The following is an 18,206-nucleotide window of genomic DNA, read 5'->3' as shown; positions in this document are numbered from 1 at the left end:
CCACTCTATGTGTGTGTGTGTGTGTGTGTGTGTTCTGTCGCTCGCTTAATTGTTAAATCGTCTCAAAGCGCTGCACAGGGGTATTGTTATCCAGTGTAGTGACTGTGTAATTGCAGGCTGACACCTCGGCTAAAGGTTCCTGTCGAAGCCGCCCATTGTAAATGAGATGCTGAGATATAATAAAGAGGGATTGTTTGCTCTGTGGGTGACTTGTGCGGCGATCGTAATCTCAGCTGAGTCACAGCACGAACAATCGTGGCTTTAACACACACAGAGGGGCGTGCGGACAATATTAGCGACAGAGAGAGAGTCAGGGGGAGAGAGAGTCAGGGGGAGAGAGAGTCAGGGGGAGAGTGAGAGTCAGGGGGAGAGAGAGAGTCAGGGGAGAGAGAGAGAGAGAGAGAGTCAGGGGGAGAGAGAGTCAGGGGGAGAGTGAGAGAGTCAGGGGGAGAGAGAGTCAGGGGGAGAGAGAGAGTCAGGGGAGAGAGAGAGTCAGGGGAGAGAGAGAGAGAGAGAGAGAGTCGGGGAGAGAGAGAGTCAGGGGGAGAGAGAGAGAGTCAGGGGAGAGAGAGAGAGTCAGGGGGAGAGAGAGAGAGTCCGAGAGAGAGAGTCAGGGGGAGAGAGAGAGTTAGGGGGAGAGAGAGAGTCAGGCCCACCACTCTCTCTCTCTCTCTCTCTCGCTCTCTCTCGCTCTCTTCCCTAAAGTTAAGGCCATTTCTGCCGCGAGGGTCACGTTTCATTTCCAAACCGTGTTGGTGCATTCCCAGGTTCCTCTCCCAAGTGCAGCTGAATAAATTGTGTGTGAGAGCCGGTGTCCGACATCCTCACTTTCTCGCACAGTGATCAGTAATCAACAGCCGCTTCCTTCAGGAACTTCGGGATAAAAATTTGCGGAATTTGGCTGCGGGTTCCTTTTCTTCTCACTGACGCTCGCCCTCCCCCACAAACAGCGGCGGATTGAGTGACCGATTTTTTTTTTTCGGGGAGGGATCGTTGTACCCCATTCCCCCCCTTTCCCCCCCCACACACACACACACACACACACCCCACGCGCCCCCTCCCCTCCCCCCCCCGGAAAGCGATCCACCAATCGACTAATGACCGAGTGCCTACATACTGTTGGGTAAACAGAGGCGCGCGTGTGCGCGTGTGTGTGTGTGCGCGTGTGTGTGCGTGTGTGTGTGTGTGCGTGTGTGCGCACGTGTGGAGGAAGGAAACTGGCCCAAGGTTTCGCCCTGACCCGCCCGGGAATCGAACCCGGGTCCTCTCGCTCGCGAGGGGCGCGCTAACTAACCCGCTACGCGCAGTCACTCCGCTTGAGCACGACTCACTCGGGGTGCAAGGGAAAGGGGCTTGTTGTGAGGTTACACAACCGACAAGTCACTACAGCGCTAAGGGGGCGGTGCTGTATTGCCGGAGGTGCTGTCCTTCGGATGAGACGTTAAACCGAGGTTGGAAAAGGGAAGGGAGTTCCTCTCTCTCTCTCTCTCTCTCTCTCTCCCCCTCTCTCCCGGGATCCTGGCCGACAATCTCCCAGATAAAATGGCTCAGTCACTTAATGGCTGTTCGCGGGGACCTCCCTGTGTGCCAATTAGCTGCTGCGTTCTCCCGCAGTCACTACACTTGACGGTAAATCCCGTCGAGGACATGAGACTAGCAGTGGGGTGGGGGGGTGGAGAGTGAGCACCAGCTCAGAGATGATGGGGGTGGTAGGGGGGGGGGAGTGAAGAGAGAGAGAGAGAGAGAGAGAGCGAGCAGGGGAATGGGGTTAAGCGTCGAGAGCTCCAGCGACCCACACCCCCCGGCGCCGCGAATGTGTATCGGGACGAGAGAGAGCGAGAAGGTCGAAGGAGAAAAGATACTGCGCCGAAACGTTCATCCATTTCCTTTATTTCCCAAATTTCTGTTGCTTTTTTTTTGTTTGTTGCTGTTATACAAAGGTGGTCAATAACTTAAAAATACATTCTCAACAGTGGCTCTGAGAGTATGAGAAAATACCTACAAGCTTATACACATGAGGTAGAGAAGAAAAATAATTTAGCCTCTCAACGAGAGAGTGACGTAAGGTAACCTGAGTAGCGTTACCCTCAGGAGTGCAAGTAACAAACAAAACTCACTCTGGGACACCTTCCAGATTTTAAACTTCGTTTAACTTTGTTTTGTTTTAATATATATTATATATATCTCTCCTTTGCCAATGAACCCCCCACCCCCCCACCCCCCCCCCCACTCCCAAACTCCCCCTCCCTCCCTCCCTCCCTTCCCTCCCTCTCCCCCCCGAACAATACGTGTGAAAAGTAATCGGATTCGTTGGCGCCACCGACCGCAAGTGGGTCGCGGTCCACCTCTTCGTCTCTCCGCGGGTGGACTCTCGCTGGGATGAAGGGGAGGGGGGGGAGGGGGGGTTGGTTTATATGGGACCGTAAGCCGGGTGGGTGGGCGGGAGGGCGGGCGGGTGGGAGGGGGGTTAGGGCCAGACCGGCCTCGGGGCGTTGGAAGGGAAATCCAACCAAATTGGGGCGGGTGTCTGGCAATTACAGTAGGACAGGCATTTGTCCCGATGGGTATTGAGAGACAGGACGATGCTCTCGGGTACGTCAGGGCCGCAGGACGAGAGGAAATGGGGCAATTTGGAGTCCTGTAGCTCAGTGGTTAGAGCGAGAGGGCCCGGGTTCGATTCCCGGGCGAGTTCCCTCACTCCGCACGCCTCCAGCAGTGAGTAGGAACCCGGCTGTTTACGGTCGAGTGCCGGGTCGCTTTCCCCGGGGGGCAATAAGCCCTTCAGAGAAAGATAATCATCATAAATTGGTCACTTTCGATCAATTCATTGATTAACGCCTGTTAATTATTATTATTGTTAATTTCAGGGCGGGCATCAGGAAATATTTCTTTACCCGGGGTTGGGGTGGGGGGGGGGGGGGGAATTAATGGACGGTAACCAAGGAAGGGTGGTCGTGGGCCTGGACTCGTTTGGGAGAACCAGACGGGCTTCGTGACGGGGGTGGGCGGAGGGTGGGTGAGTGGGTGGGTGGGTGGGTCGGTGGGAGGGGGTGGGGTAGAATGGTGTGGGTGTGGGGGCTTAAGGAAGGGAAAAGTCGGGTGGGCAATCTGGGGAGGGGTTCGGAGATGGGCGGAAAGCACCGATTTGGTGATGGTGGGAGTCACGGATTGCAATCTAACCCAGGGAGGGGGAGGAAGGGGGGGGGGGGGTTGGGTGAGCAGTGGGGGGTGGGGGGGGGTGTTGGGGAAGTACATGCGGACAGAATAACACCCTCCCCACCCCTCACTCCCACCCACACCACAGAGTGAGATACTGGCTGGAATCTCATCCAGAGGTTAAGTTAGTGCCACCCGAGCGAGATGGTGGGACGGCGGTCCTTGCACTCCTTTCTGTCGGTATAAAGTATATATGTGCCTGATTTACTAATATATCTGTTACCACAGGAGCACAAGAGAACCTCAGTATTTACAATTTACAAGAGCAAAATATCCATATTAAATAGTACAATATATTTAAATAATTACAGGAAATTCAGTGCGAGGATTTGCTTAAATGACCCCTCTCTCTTTCTCGCTCGCTCGCTCGCTCGCTCGCACACTCACTCTCTCCTCCGCATTCAGACTCACTTCCTTTCTGGCTCTCGTCGCCCTCTCTTTTCCTCTCTCTCTCTCTCTCTCTCTCACGCGCGATCATCCTCTCGCAATACTCACTCACTCTCTCACTCACAAATCGCGCGCACACACACACACACGCTCTCCCTCCCGTCTCTCCCACACACACACCACACATTCGACGACAACAAATTACACTTGGATAACGCCTTTCACGTCGGGAGGACGTCCCAAACACACTCTCTCTCTCTCTCTCTCTCTCTCGCGCGCGCGCGCGCACACTTACCAGCACTCATTCTCTCACACGCGCTCACTCCGTCTCTCGCTCTCTCTCTTTCACGCGCTAACTCACACCTTAGGAATCTTCTTCTACGTCTTACTGTCTCTCTAATGACAAGGCAGAGTGTCTTGATTTGGGCATTACATAGGGTGGGTGGTGGGAGTGGGGTGGGGGGTTGGGGTGGGGCGGGGTGGGGTGGGGCGCGGTGGGGGGGGGGGGGAGGAGGGTGTGGGGGCGACCAAAAGGATTTTTAAAATCGTTAAAAGTACAATAAGTACTCGATTCTCCAACACCTCCACGGCAGTCGCTAACTCCCCCCCTCTCTCTGCTTCGGATTTCGAGTCCCTGCTTTGCGATGGTTTAAATCGTTCTCGCTCACGCGTAACACGCACGCACACGCGCGCGCACGCACACGCACACGCGCGCGCACGCACACGCGCGCACACACACACGCAACTTTCCCCGACTTTCATTCCCGGAGCGCGATGTGCCGAAGGACTGTGCAATCCCAACATCTCTCTCTCTTGCTCCCTCCCTCCAGAACTTTAGAAATTAGGAGTACAGAGTACCCCCCTTATCCCCCGCGCCCCCCCACCCCACCCCACCCCACCACCCCTCACACACACACACACGCGCGCACACACGCACACCCCCAGCCACGTCACTCGGGTTTCTCGTTGAGAAATCCCGTTAAGAAATCCCACATGTTAAGATGATCGACGTTAGGCGATTGTCACGCGGACTGAAGCTTCGAACCAACCAAACCCTCGAACACATCTAAGTCTCGCCTTTCCGCCCCCCCACCCCTCCCCTCCCCACCCACCCCTCCCTCCCTCCCTCCTCCGAAGCCCCCGGAATTCGACCTTGCCCCAGCTCCCAGCCCCGAGGGTTTAAGGCGACGCAGGATTCGATCAAACGTTAGTTTGTTAGTCGGCAAAGTTCTCTTCCTTCTTCTTTTTAAAACACACAATTAATTGGCTTCCAAAATGAAGCCCGGGATTAGCATCGACGATCTTTAACGTCCGACCGATCGGGGCACAGACGGGATTTTGGTTTAACGTCTCATCCAAAGGACGACACCTCCTTCGACGCAGACCCAACTCTTCCCGCCACCCCCCACCCCCCCCACTACTACACTGGAACGTCAGCCTAGTGGCTAATGTGAGCTGAAAGTTCCCGATGTGGAGGAGGGGGGTGAGGGAGGGGAAATTCTGAGAGCGCGAGGGACTTAATCAGACCCGACAGATGCTGTCTGTCACCCCAGGCACCAGCATCTCCGGTCGATTTAAGTGACAAGACAACAAATAACAGAGAAACAGCGCAAATGACAGCCCAGAAGGAGGCCATTCGGCCCATCGTGTCTGCGTCTGTGGCCTTTGACAGAGCCAACCTTTCAGTACCATTGCCCTGCCTTGTCCTCCCTCCCGCATCAACCCCCCCCCCCCCCCCTTTACACCTGCCCTCACTCACCTCTCAAACGCCCCTATGTCAGTCGCTGTCTCTCCTCAGATCTCTACCTCGTCCCCTCCTGAAAGCTTAACCCGACTTCTGCGTCGACCGCCACTCCCGGCAGCACATTGCGCCTCCTAACCACTCTCCGTGTCAATAAAATCCTCCCGAGACCCTCTTCACGTGCGGTTCTCCGGCCGCTTGTCCAGCTAGGACCCCCCCCCCTCCCCGTTTTGGCTGTGGGGTTAACGGGAGCTGAGGCGGAGGATTCCCTGACCCCAGTGAATGGTCGGCCCTTCCAGGTCCTGCCGATGGATGAGCCGGGGCCGGGCTGGGCGGCCATCAGCCGTGAGTGCCCTGGGACACTGCGGCCCCTCCTGGCTCAGGAACCGGGGACCAGAGACCGGCACCGAGGGGGAGTGGGGGCTCGATACCCACATTCCATTGCAAGACATGTCATCTCGGGGCTCCGAGATGACCCCACTTCCCCCATACCCCCACCCCTTCCCCCTACCCCCAATGGAGGACAGTCACCAGTTGGGTCATCTGACATCCGACAAGTGAGGTACCAGGAACTCCCTTCGAGCTTCCCGGGAGCGCGTTCGGTCATACAACCCCTTCGTGTGGGGTAACGTCTCTGAGCACTTCAGGGGTCGCGGAAAGGAGGGCATTGAACTGGAGTCAGTAACTCGTGGGCTATAAGTGAGGGACGGGAGTCCTCACTGGAGAGAACTCGAGCCCCAAAGTCATAATAAATAATCTTACACCATCTCCCTCTCACCCCCTTCTCACGTTCCCCCCCCACCCGAACACCCCACCACCTCTCTCTCTCTCTCTCTCTCTTCGCACCGTTTCTTTTCCAATTCCAACTCGGACATTCCAGACTCAGAATCGTCTCGCAGGCTAAGACCAGGTGGAACTCCGGGCCTCGGGTGCCTTCGGGACACCCTCCTGACGTGAAAGGTGCTGCTGCGTAAATGTCGACTGCGGTCGCCGTTGAATCGGTCGGGTCCGAAGTGCGATCTTAAGAGCGAGAGCCCAGAATCCCAATTCATCCCCCAGCCGTCGACACTGTCACCCTCGCTCAGTCCATCAGTGAGATCTGAATGGTTTATGTTCCGTGCAAAGCCTTCTCTTTTTTTGGGGGGGCGGGGGGTGTGTGGTGGTGGGGGGTTGGGGTGAGTGGGGGGAAAGGAGGGAGGAAGTTAGAAGGCTTCAGGGTGCCCACAAACGTCCTGTTACCCCCCCCCCAACACCCGTCACGGAACAAGTCTCCGTAATTCTGAACGCAATCAAATACGCGGTGACCAAAAAAAAAAAAGTCCTGATCATGATAATCCCGGCCTTTTTGACACAGCGCCTCCTCGCGTCTTCGAGACGTCTCAAAGCGCTTCGCAGGGTATACCGTCGCGTGTAGTGACTGCGTGATGATTTGCGACACAATGTCTCATCCGTCCGTATCCGGCGATGGTGATTTTTTTTTTCTTGTTTTAAAAGAGAATCGGGGAGATATCACGGTCCCTTCGGTCAAACACCTCCCCGCCCCCCCCCCCCACCCCAACCCCCCGCCGGACACTTGGCAATGAATGAAGTCCTTCGAAATACAATCATCGTTGATTCCGCACGTTCAGAGTCGTGGGGGGGAGAGAGAGAGAGAGAGAGAGAAAACGGCGGGGAGGTGGCGGGGGTGGGGTTGAGGGGTTAACCAAACATTGTGGACGGACACCCTGTAGGTCATGTTCAAAGCCTTCTTTTTCGGGATGGGTGGGTGGAGGAAGGCAGGTTTCCCCCATGACACCCGCCACGTACCCTCGTTGGGGAGGGAGTGTGTGTGTGTGTGTGTGTCTGTGTTGGGGGGGGGGGGAGTGGGGGGGTGTTTGTCTTGCTGTAGCTTTGGCTCAAACTTTACAGGTGTAGATCTCCTCTCGCTGTGTGCACTGCTTACACTCCACGTAGCAGCACCAACGCACCTGGCACTGACAGGCCCGGGTGACCACACGACTCTGGGTGTTGTGTCCGCGGCCACAGCAGATGCTGCCGCAGTTCTTGTCCTTGTAGCACTTGCGGGCAGCCGTGCCGGGGGAGTACTTGTTGGGGCGGCAGAAGCTGGGGGAGTCATCGATGTGGACCAGGTCGATGGTCCTGGGTATGTGGCTGTGCTGCAGGGCGGTGGCCGTGGCCGTGGCCTTCCTGGAGGCCACCATCTCGCCCTCTCCCGTGGCCTCGTTTCTGGCGCTGCCGATCTTCAGCGAGCCCTCGTACTTGTGCTTCAGGAGCTTGCCGATCTCGTGGAAGGGCAGGAGCTGCCGCCAACAGGTACGGACGGTGCAGGAGCCGGACACACCGTGACACTTACAGGTGGTCTCGACACCGGACTTGATGACCTGCGAGAGAGAGAGAGAGCGAGAGAGAGAGAGAGAGTGAGTGAGTCACCCACCTACGGAGTAGCCGAGGACCTTAAACCCTCTGGTCCCTCACACAGCGTGCAACCGCTCGCTCGCTCGTTCACTCACTCACTCACTCACTCACTCGACAACAACAACAACAGGCGTGGCAAGGGAGGGGGCGGGCGTGGGGGGGGAGCGGTCGAGGCAGAGGGACTGTGGGTGGGGGCAGAGAGAGGCTGAAGGAATGAGTGATGACGGTGGGGACGGGACGGGACGGGCCAGAGGGGACAAGGTGTGGGGTGGGGGGTGGGGGGAGTGGGGAGTGTGGTGGGTGGGTTGAGACAGAGAGTTCAAGAGATTTGGGCATAATGGCTGAGTTATCAGATGATTTAACTAGTTATTAATAATACCTACCGTTAATAACTAACGGTATTATTAATTAACGCGGTTACAAATTAATAGGAACGGTTCATATGAATATAACTAACGCCCACAACCAGGTATTAATTACAATTAACGTCAATGAGTAACAGTGGCAATAAATGATTATTATTAATCATTAATATTGCAAATAATAACCTGATGTCTTGGATGACGCCCCTCACGTCTCGGGAGGACAATTCAAAGCTCCTCGCGAGACTGAACTGAACCGGGAGTGCGAGTGACGTTTCATCCGAAAGGACTCTCGACAATTTGGGGCTCTCTCCCCCCCCCCTCACACCCCCCCACCCCCCTATCACCCCAGTCCTCGCCGGGCTCCACTGGCTCCCTGTCTCGCACATGTTTTCAAACCCTTTCGCGCCCTGGCACCCCCCCCACACCCCCCCCCCCCCATCCCAAACTCCGAAACAATAAATAAAATCTGAACTTCAGACGGCCTTAAATTAAATACACACTGTTTTCGTTACCAGAAAATTCAGCTAAGTTGAAGCTAAGCAGAGATTTACACAGCGATATCCCTCATAGGAGGTCCCCCTGAAATATGGGGCGGCGGGGGGGGGGGGGGGGGGAGGTGGTGGGGGGGGGGGGCGGGAAAACCCGCCGTTTCATAACCGTTTCAACGTGATAATTAGCACACGGCTTAAAATAACATTGTAAATAATCCTGGTCTTTGATGCAATGAAAATATGTCTGAAAGAGGGACTTTACGGGGTATTAAGGAGTCCCCCCCGTAAGCGCAGTGGTTAAGAGCGCCCGCCTGGGAAGTGAGAGGACCCGGGCGAAACCTTAGGCAAGTTTTCCTTATGACGGTCATAATAATGTTAATAAAAATAATAATAATAATGTGAGTCAGAAGGTTGTGGGTTCAAAACCCCCATCTCAGGATTCAGCTGTCGCTCCAATACATCGCTGGGGTGGGGTGGGGGGGGGTGGGGGTGGGGATGGGGGGGGGTGTTTTGTGGGCCAAAGGCGGCAGTTACCCCCCCCACCCCCGCACCTCCCACCCCCCACCAACCGACTTAACCGGGTCCCTACTGACCGCCGGGCAAATAGAGGGGCAGGTGGGGAAGGTCAGGGATTGCGGGTCGATCGTGGGTGCAGGGAATTGTGTGACCGCCCTGATAACCCCGTTCCCCCCCCCCCCCCCGTCCCGTCCCCCGACCCCGTCCCCCTCCCCGGTGCTTCTCTCTCAGACTCACAGGTCATGAACCACTCACCATCCCCCCTTTGAGCCACGAGTCGGGTCTGGCGCAGGGCAAGGCGCACTTCAAGGCCTGCGACCGGCTGAAGCTGGAGAGGAAACAGCGACGCATGTGTCGGCGGGACCCCGGGGTGGCCGAGACCCTCATAGAGGCCATCAGCATGTCCGCCCTGGAGTGCCGCTACCAGTTCCACTTCGAGAGGTGGAACTGCACCCTGGAGGGTCGTTACCGCAGCAACCTTCTCAAGAGAGGTCAGTCGCGCCCGCCCGCGCCCGCCCGCGCCCGCGCGCCGCACCCTCGGGCCTCAAAACCCTCAAAGGTGGTGCGAGGGCGGCCATTTTGGCCACAGCTGGTGTCCCGCGGGCGCGAAGCCGCCCACCGGCCACTTGCGTCAGGGGTTCGGGGACTTTGTCTGAGGGCGTTTCGGGAAGAGTCGGGAGGACGCTCCCGGGGCGCCGGACGGTCAGGGATGTGCCCCGAGCTGGGGGATGGGGGCTGGGGCTGGGGGCTGGGCTCAGGAGAGGGTGGAGGGCCGGGAGGGTTCGGTGGGGGGGGGGGGGGGGGTGGGGAGGGTGGCTGAAGGCGCGGTCGAAGAAGAGGGTCTTGAGACGGGCTTTGGAGGAGGTGATGGAGGGGGCGAGGGAGGGGGTGAGGCGAGGGAGGGGGTGAGGCGAGGGAGAGGGCGAGGGAGGGGGCGAGGCGAGGGAGAGGGCGAGGCGTGGGAGGGGGCGAGGCGAGGGGACTTCTGTGCTGAAAGAGTCTACGATTCGAGGAGGTTGTGGGTTCAAACCCCACGTTAGGGGAATCTGAGCTCACAGTCCAGATAAAGGTGACCGGCTCACTTCACGGCTGTTCGTGGGGCCGTCAGCTTGACCCACAGTCACTACACTTCACACTAAATCTGGTAAAACGCTTCGAGACATCCTCCCGACGATTATTATTATTATTATTATTATTATTAAAGAGCAGGGAAATTGGGTTCCGGGTGGATGGCGTCTCAAAGCACTTCGCAGGATTTGTACGGCAAAGCGTAGTGACTGTGTGTCTCGTGAGGCCAACGCTCAGAGCGACGTCTCGCAAAAAAGAAGCCGCGAAGATGATCGCGATTGGCTGCCGCGATTCGCCCACAAAGCACACAGTCACTACGCTTCCCAGAAGCGCTTTGAGACGTCTCAACTTACGTAAAGTCTCGAGTCGCGTCCAACTCGTGCGGATTATTAACTCACGAACGGGAGGTGGACAGGTGTATAATTTAGACGGCGCTGAGGGCGGGAATGGCCTCATTGAGCTGCAGCTATTTTTGTGTCTCCTTCAAAGCCCTCCATGGCTTTGCTCCATCCAACCTCTGTGACTGCAAGTAGACCTCTCCCCGCCCTCCGTTCAGGCTTGCTCCACCTTCCCCCGCCCGGCCCTCCCCACCCTTCAGCCTCTCTGCTCCCGCCCTTTGGAACTCCATCCCACGCATCCTCGGACGCCCTCCTACCCACCCCCACACCCCCCCCCACCCACCACCCTCCACCCCCTCCTGATCGCGACCCCCAGCTCGGGTCCAAATCCCTGACGTCCTCACGTCGGTGGGTTTGGGGGGCCGGATGCGGCCCATGGGCCGCCAATTGGACCACCCTGAAAGTCTTAGGCGATTGTATGATTTACACTGATTGGACTTACGTGAGTTTTACCGTTACGACGACGACGACGACGATGACGATTTTTTCGCCTCACCCTCAGGTTTTAAAGAGACAGCGTTCCTCTACGCTATCTCCTCGGCCGGGCTGACGCACGCGGTGGCCAAGGCCTGCAGCGCCGGGCGTATGGAACGCTGCACGTGCGACGAGGCTCCGGATCTGGAGAACCGCGAGGCCTGGCAGTGGGGGGGCTGCGGAGACAACCTCCGGTACAGCAACAAGTTCGTCAAGGAGTTCATCGGCCAGAAGAAGTCCAACAAGGACCTGAGAGCCCGAGTGGACCTTCACAACACCAACGTGGGCATCAAGGTACCTTTTCTCCCCGTCTCTCTCTCTCGCTCTCCCTCTCCATCTCTTGGCCTCGCTCCCTCCTTGCCCACCCCCCCCCCCCCCCACCCCACGCACCCCGACCCTTCGAGACCTTGGCCGCCGCGTTCCGCCCACGCAAAATACCCAAGTCACCACGCTTCACGGTATCTCCCGCGGAGCGCTTCGAGACGCCGAGAGGCGCCGGGTCAAGCCCAAGGACGGTTATTGTTACTGTTGTTGTTGTCGTTGTGCGAGAGAGAGAGAGAGAGAGAGAGAGAGAGGGCTGCCGCCGTTTTGCCGCCCCGCCAGATCCCGCCCAAACGGCCACGGTCTCGAGAAGCCATTTTGCCGCAGTTTCTGTCGGGGCTGCGATGATTATTATTATTATTATTGCATTGGATCAGGGAAGCCTTGATCCCCAGAAGGGTTTGGGCTCCAGATGAGCGGAGTGTGCATCTGTCTCTAATAAAACCCACGACTGCAGACAGGAATTGTTCTCCGCAGCAGAAAAGCCACAGCTCCGAGATTTCCCTATTCCCCTACTCTCCCCCTCTCTCTCTCTCTCTCTCTCTCTCTCTCCCCCCATCGTGTTTGCGCTGGTGCTCGCTCTCCCCCCCCCCACACCCCATTACACTGGAGCTCTCTACTCTAACCCCATTCCCCTGCTCTCTCTCTCTCTCTCTCTCTGTGTGTGTGTCTCTGTCTCTGTCTCACCCCCCACCCCCCGCCGCCGCCCCACCCACACACCCCACCTCCCCCCCCCCCAGCTCTGCGCTGGTGCGTCAGCCTGGACCGTGAGCGCTCAGTGGGTGAGGGTGTGTGTGTGTGTGTGTGTGACCTTCTAGCCCAGAGGCGAGAGCGCGAGGGTTGGAGCCAAGCAGAGGCTTAGCATAAGGTCCGGGCGAGAGGCCTGACGTGGAGTTGGGTTGCCGGCCAAAAGGCTGCGGGTCTCGCAGAGGCTCTCAAACACTGAGCAGCCTGTAAAGTGCTTCCCAAGTGAGCCCCCTTCGCTCTCTGCCTTCATTTTTCATCCTCACACATCTGTCGGGAGGAATAACATTCCTGACTCATTCTGCCTTTGCCTTGTGTTACAATCTCAGTACGTCATCACCGAGAGAGAGAGAGAGAGAGAGAGGGAGAGAGAGAGAGAGCAAGTGCTTCCTTCGCTGACGCTCGCTCACTCGCTCGCTCGCCCGCTCGCTCGTGCCTCTCCTCTCTCCCACTCCTGGCTTAGCGCTCACTCCCCCCCCACCACCCCCCGCCGCCCCCGCCGCCCTCCCACCGCCACCTCACTCGCGCTCCCACCCCTTCCCTCCCCACTACGCCAGACTTATCAACTTATCACGTCTTCGAGACGTCTCAGAGCGCTTTGCAGGCTACGCTGCACAGCGTAGTGACTGTGTGTTTTGCGGGCCAAACAAATCGCAGCCAATCGCACGCAAGTCCCCCCGGATCGAATCGCTGGCCCACTTCACGGCTGTTTGCGGTGACGTGGCGGTGTGCGAACTGCCTGCCGCAGTTCGCCCGCAAAACCCGCAGTCACTACACTTTACGGTGTCCTCCCGGCGCGAAGGAGGCTACGTAAATGCAACTTGTTGTTGTTGAATCCTGTGAAGCGCTTTGAGACCCTTCAACGATGCGATGAGGTGCAATACCAAATGCAAGGGTTCTTCTTATTATATTATTAATATTAATTTGGGAGGAAGGGAACAGATTGGTCACTCCATCCACGACTGTTTGTGGGACGCCCGCGAAACAAAATACACAGTCACTACACTTTACAGTATATCCCGTGAAGCGCTTTGAGACGCCTCGAGAACGTGATAAGGCGCTGTATCAAACGCAAGGATTATTATTATTATTATTTTTAATACGCCCCCAGATCATTCTGGGGTGGGACCCGTGACCTTCCCAAGATCTTACCGTAAAGTGTAGTGACTGTGTATTCCGTAGGCAAAAAACAGCACCAATTTGCGAGCAAAGAAATTCCCTACAAACGGCTTCGGTGTTATTTGGGGGATTGCGGCCCAGGGAACCGATAGAGAGAGAGAGAGAGAGAGAAAAAGAGAGAGAGAGCGAAACTACCTTCTCTTTTCCACCCCACCCCCCCCCCCCCCCCCACCCCCACAACAGCGCGGTGGGTGGTCTTTAACGTCTGCCTGAAACAGGGCACAGACGGGGAGCGCGTGAGTGAGGTTTAACGTCTCATCTGAAGGACGGAGTCTCTGACAGTGCGTCTCTCTCTCTCTCTCTCTCTCGCACACGCACACTCTCTCTCTCTCTCTCTCTCTCTCTCTCCCCCCGTCAGCCTGGACTGTGAGCTCAGACGTTCGGGGGGCTCGAACCCACGAACCTCCTGTCTCCGAGGCGAGCGGGAGTGAGTGTGCACAGCTTTGCCCGGTCAATGACCGCATTCTGGTTAACAGGCTGTGTTGTCATTGCCGGCCCGGCTGGTCCAGCGTGAGAATGAGGTGATTCATGACTTCAGGTCTCCATTACATTCACCGCTCAAACTAATTTCCTTTCACCTACTCTCTCTCTCTCTCTCTCTCTCTCTCCCCTCTCTCTCTCCGTCTCGCTCTCTTCTCTCCTTCGCTCTCTTTTTTAGTCTTTCTCTCGCTCTCGCTCTCTCGCTCTCTCTCTCTCCGTTTCTACGCCTTGGGGACAAGTAAACACACTGCTCTCAGCCTGGCTCGCGCCCCCCCCCTCTCTCTCTCTCTCTCTCTCTCTCTCAGGCTCACAAGGTTAATTGGTTCAAGCCCCAAAGCAGGACTTTGAGCTCATAGTCTAAGCGGATGCTCCAGTGCAGAGTTGGGGGGTGGGGGGTGGGAGGGAGGGGGGGGGGGCGGGTGCGAGCGGTCCCGCAATGTCGAAGGCGCCGTCCTTCGGGTGCGATGTTAAACAGGAGCCTCGTCTGCCTGTTCAGGTGGACTGTCTGGAAAGAGAAGGGAGCGTGAGAGACGGGAGTAAAGCTCCCTCCACACCGTGCGTCCGTCCACGCTCCCAGGTTCGGGGGTTAGAGGCAGAGTGAAGCTCCCCCCGACACTGCGCCGCCTGTCCACACGCACGGGGGTTAGAAACACTTGCCGACTGCCACAAACCAGCGTATGATTTCCTGCAGCTCGGGCCAGATTATGATGTGCGTGGCTGCGTATAATCACACCTAGAGAGGAACTCATACTGACGTCGCCAAATCTGTTTACTTCCCGTGGGGAAGGAGCTGCGGTTGGCAGCGGGAGATTTTTCCTGTATGAACATGGGGTTGGATTGCTGCCCTGATCTGAGCCCAGGTGGCGGGAGTGGGGTGGGGGGGCGGGGGGGGGACACACGTGTCGGCTCCGCTCCTGGTTCCGTCATCCTGACAGGTATTTCGGGGGCAGCCGCGGCTCACGCGCTTGAGTGCTCAAGCGCTCAGGCGCTCGCGCTCGCAAGCACTTGAGCCCCTCACGCAGGTTAGGGTCCCCGAGAAAGGTCTTCGGGCCCGACCTGAAGGTGGTGGGGCAGGAAGGGTTGGGGGGGGCGAGGCGGAGAGAGGGATGGAGGGAGAGCGTTCCAAGAGTTTCTGTGTGGGGGTCGGGGCTGAAAGCGGTGGAACGGAGGCAACGGGTGTTGGAGTTGGGTTGGGGGGGGGGGGGTGTGGGGGGGTGCCAGGGCGCGAAAGGGTTTGAAAACATGTGCGAGACAGGGAGCCAGTGGAGCCCGGCGAGGACTGGGGTGATAGGGGGGTGGGGGGGTGTGAGGGGGGGGAGAGAGCCCCAAATTGTCGAGAGTCCTTTCGGATGAAACGTCACTCGCACTCCCGGTTCAGTTCAGTCTCGCGAGGAGCTTTGAATTGTCCTCCCGAGACGTGAGGGGCGTCATCCAAGACATCAGGTTATTATTTGCAATATTAATGATTAATAATAATCATTTATTGCCACTGTTACTCATTGACGTTAATTGTAATTAATACCTGGTTGTGGGCGTTAGTTATATTCATATGAACCGTTCCTATTAATTTGTAACCGCGTTAATTAATAATACCGTTAGTTATTAACGGTAGGTATTATTAATAACTAGTTAAATCATCTGATAACTCAGCCATTATGCCCAAATCTCTTGAACTCTCTGTCTCAACCCACCCACCACACTCCCCACTCCCCCACCCCCCACCCCACACCTTGTCCCCTCTGGCCCGTCCCGTCCCGTCCCCACCGTCATCACTCATTCCTTCAGCCTCTCTCTGCCCCCACCCACAGTCCCTCTGCCTCGACCGCTCCCCCCCCACGCCCGCCCCCTCCCTTGCCACGCCTGTTGTTGTTGTTGTCGAGTGAGTGAGTGAGTGAGTGAGTGAGTGAGTGAGTGAACGAGCGAGCGAGCGGTTGCACGCTGTGTGAGGGACCAGAGGGTTTAAGGTCCTCGGCTACTCCGTAGGTGGGTGACTCACTCACTCTCTCTCTCTCTCTCGCTCTCTCTCTCTCTCGCAGGTCATCAAGTCCGGTGTCGAGACCACCTGTAAGTGTCACGGTGTGTCCGGCTCCTGCACCGTCCGTACCTGTTGGCGGCAGCTCCTGCCCTTCCACGAGATCGGCAAGCTCCTGAAGCACAAGTACGAGGGCTCGCTGAAGATCGGCAGCGCCAGAAACGAGGCCACGGAGAGGGCGAGATGGTGGCCTCCAGGAAGGCCACGGCCACGGCCACCGCCCTGCAGCACAGCCACATACCCAGGACCATCGACCTGGTCCACATCGATGACTCCCCCAGCTTCTGCCGCCCCAACAAGTACTCCCCCGGCACGGCTGCCCGCAAGTGCTACAAGGACAAGAACTGCGGCAGCATCTGCTGTGGCCGCGGACACAACACCCAGAGTCGTGTGGTCACCCGGGCCTGTCAGTGCCAGGTGCGTTGGTGCTGCTACGTGGAGTGTAAGCAGTGCACACAGCGAGAGGAGATCTACACCTGTAAAGTTTGAGCCAAAGCTACAGCAAGACAAACACCCCCCCCCCCCCCCCCAACACAGACACACACACACACACACACTCCTCCCCAACGAGGGTACGTGGCGGGTGTCATGGGGGAAACCTGCCTTCCTCCACCCACCCATCCCGAAAAAGAAGGCTTTGAACATGACCTACAGGGTGTCCGTCCACAATGTTTGGTTAACCCCTCAACCCCACCCCCGCCACCTCCCCGCCGTTTTCTCTCTCTCTCTCTCTCTCCCCCACGACTCTGAACGTGCGGAATCAACGATGATTGTATTTCGAAGGACTTCATTCATTGCCAAGTGTCCGGCGGGGGTTGGGTGGGGGGGGGGGGGAGGTGTTTGACCGAAGGGACCGTGATATCTCCCCGATTCTCTTTTAAAAAAGAAAAAAAAAATCACCATCGCCGGATACGGACGGATGAGACATTGTGTCGCAAATCATCACGCAGTCACTACACGCGACGGTATACCCTGCGAAGCGCTTTGAGACGTCTCGAAGACGCGAGGAGGCGCTGTGTCAAAAAGGCCGGGATTATCATGATCAGGACTTTTTTTTTTTTGGTCACCGCGTATTTGATTGCGTTCAGAATTACGGAGACTTGTTCCGTGACGGGTGTTGGGGGGGGGGTAACAGGACGTTTGTGGGCACCCTGAAGCCTTCTAACTTCCTCCCTCCTTTCCCCCCACTCACCCCAACCCCCACCACCACACACCCCCGCCCCCCCAAAAAAAGAGAAGGCTTTGCACGGAACATAAACCATTCAGATCTCACTGATGGACTGAGCGAGGGTGACAGTGTCGACGGCTGGGGGATGAATTGGGATTCTGGGCTCTCGCTCTTAAGATCGCACTTCGGACCCGACCGATTCAACGGCGACCGCAGTCGACATTTACGCAGCAGCACCTTTCACGTCAGGAGGGTGTCCCGAAGGCACCCGAGGCCCGGAGTTCCACCTGGTCTTAGCCTGCGAGACGATTCTGAGTCTGGAATGTCCGAGTTGGAATTGGAAAAGAAACGGTGCGAAGAGAGAGAGAGAGAGAGAGAGGTGGTGGGGTGTTCGGGTGGGGGGGGAACGTGAGAAGGGGGTGAGAGGGAGATGGTGTAAGATTATTTATTATGACTTTGGGGCTCGAGTTCTCTCCAGTGAGGACTCCCGTCCCTCACTTATAGCCCACGAGTTACTGACTCCAGTTCAATGCCCTCCTTTCCGCGACCCCTGAAGTGCTCAGAGACGTTACCCCACACGAAGGGGTTGTATGACCGAACGCGCTCCCGGGAAGCTCGAAGGGAGTTCCTGGTACCTCACTTGTCGGATGTCAGATGACCCAACTGGTGACTGTCCTCCATTGGGGGTAGGGGGAAGGGGTGGGGGTATGGGGGAAGTGGGGTCATCTCGGAGCCCCGAGATGACATGTCTTGCAATGGAATGTGGGTATCGAGCCCCCACTCCCCCTCGGTGCCGGTCTCTGGTCCCCGGTTCCTGAGCCAGGAGGGGCCGCAGTGTCCCAGGGCACTCACGGCTGATGGCCGCCCAGCCCGGCCCCGGCTCATCCATCGGCAGGACCTGGAGGGCCGACCAGTCACTGGGGTCAGGGAATCCTCCCCCTCAGCTCCGTTAACCCCACAGCCAAAACGGGGAGGGGGGGGGTCCTAGCTGGACAAGCGGCCGGAGAACCGCACGTGAAGAGGGTCTCGGGAGGATTTTATTGACACGGAGAGTGGTTAGGAGGCGCAATGTGCTGCCGGGAGTGGCGGTCGACGCAGAAGTCGGGTTAAGCTTTCAGGAGGGGACGAGGTAGAGATCTGAGGAGAGACAGCGACTGACATAGGGGCGTTTGAGAGGTGAGTGAGGGCAGGTGTAAAGGGGGGGGTGGGGG

General features: G+C 57.4%; 2 protein-coding genes across 2 annotated transcripts; one reads left to right on the top strand and one right to left on the bottom strand.

Annotated features, from left to right (window-relative positions):
• Nucleotides 1-7,214: 7,214 nt before the first annotated feature.
• Nucleotides 7,215-8,510, bottom strand: LOC121848152 (protein Wnt-9a-like). Its single transcript, XM_042332510.1, has 2 exons — nucleotides 8,481-8,510; nucleotides 7,215-7,725 (listed from the first exon to the last, which is right to left on the bottom strand). Exons 1-2 carry the CDS (start codon nucleotides 8,508-8,510, stop codon nucleotides 7,240-7,242), a joined length of 516 nt encoding a protein of 171 aa, XP_042188444.1. The 3' UTR covers nucleotides 7,215-7,239.
• Nucleotides 8,511-8,855: 345 nt separating this feature from the next.
• Nucleotides 8,856-16,331, top strand: LOC103172868 (protein Wnt-9a-like). Its single transcript, XM_042332509.1, is given in 5 exon segments — nucleotides 8,856-8,899; nucleotides 9,363-9,622; nucleotides 11,100-11,365; nucleotides 15,832-15,994; nucleotides 15,997-16,331. Coding segments are annotated over 5 exon segments (1,053 nt in total). The 3' UTR covers nucleotides 16,317-16,331.
• The last annotated feature ends 1,875 nt before the right edge of the window (nucleotides 16,332-18,206 follow it).

Source organism: Callorhinchus milii, unplaced genomic scaffold (genome assembly GCF_018977255.1).
Source record: "Callorhinchus milii isolate IMCB2004 unplaced genomic scaffold, IMCB_Cmil_1.0 Scaffold2, whole genome shotgun sequence".
Taxonomy (NCBI): domain Eukaryota; kingdom Metazoa; phylum Chordata; class Chondrichthyes; order Chimaeriformes; family Callorhinchidae; genus Callorhinchus; species Callorhinchus milii.
Note: the sequence above shows the minus strand (reverse complement) of the source record. Positions and strands in the feature narration are given on the sequence as shown.

Coding starts and splice junctions, on each gene's coding strand:
- LOC121848152 (XM_042332510.1), bottom strand. CDS start 8,510: ATGTGCGAGACAGGGAGCCAGTGGAGCCCG. Junction 7,726..8,480: donor CAGGGAGCCAGTGGAGCCCG/GCGAGGACTGGG, acceptor TCTCTCTCGCAG/GTCATCAAGTCCGGTGTCGA.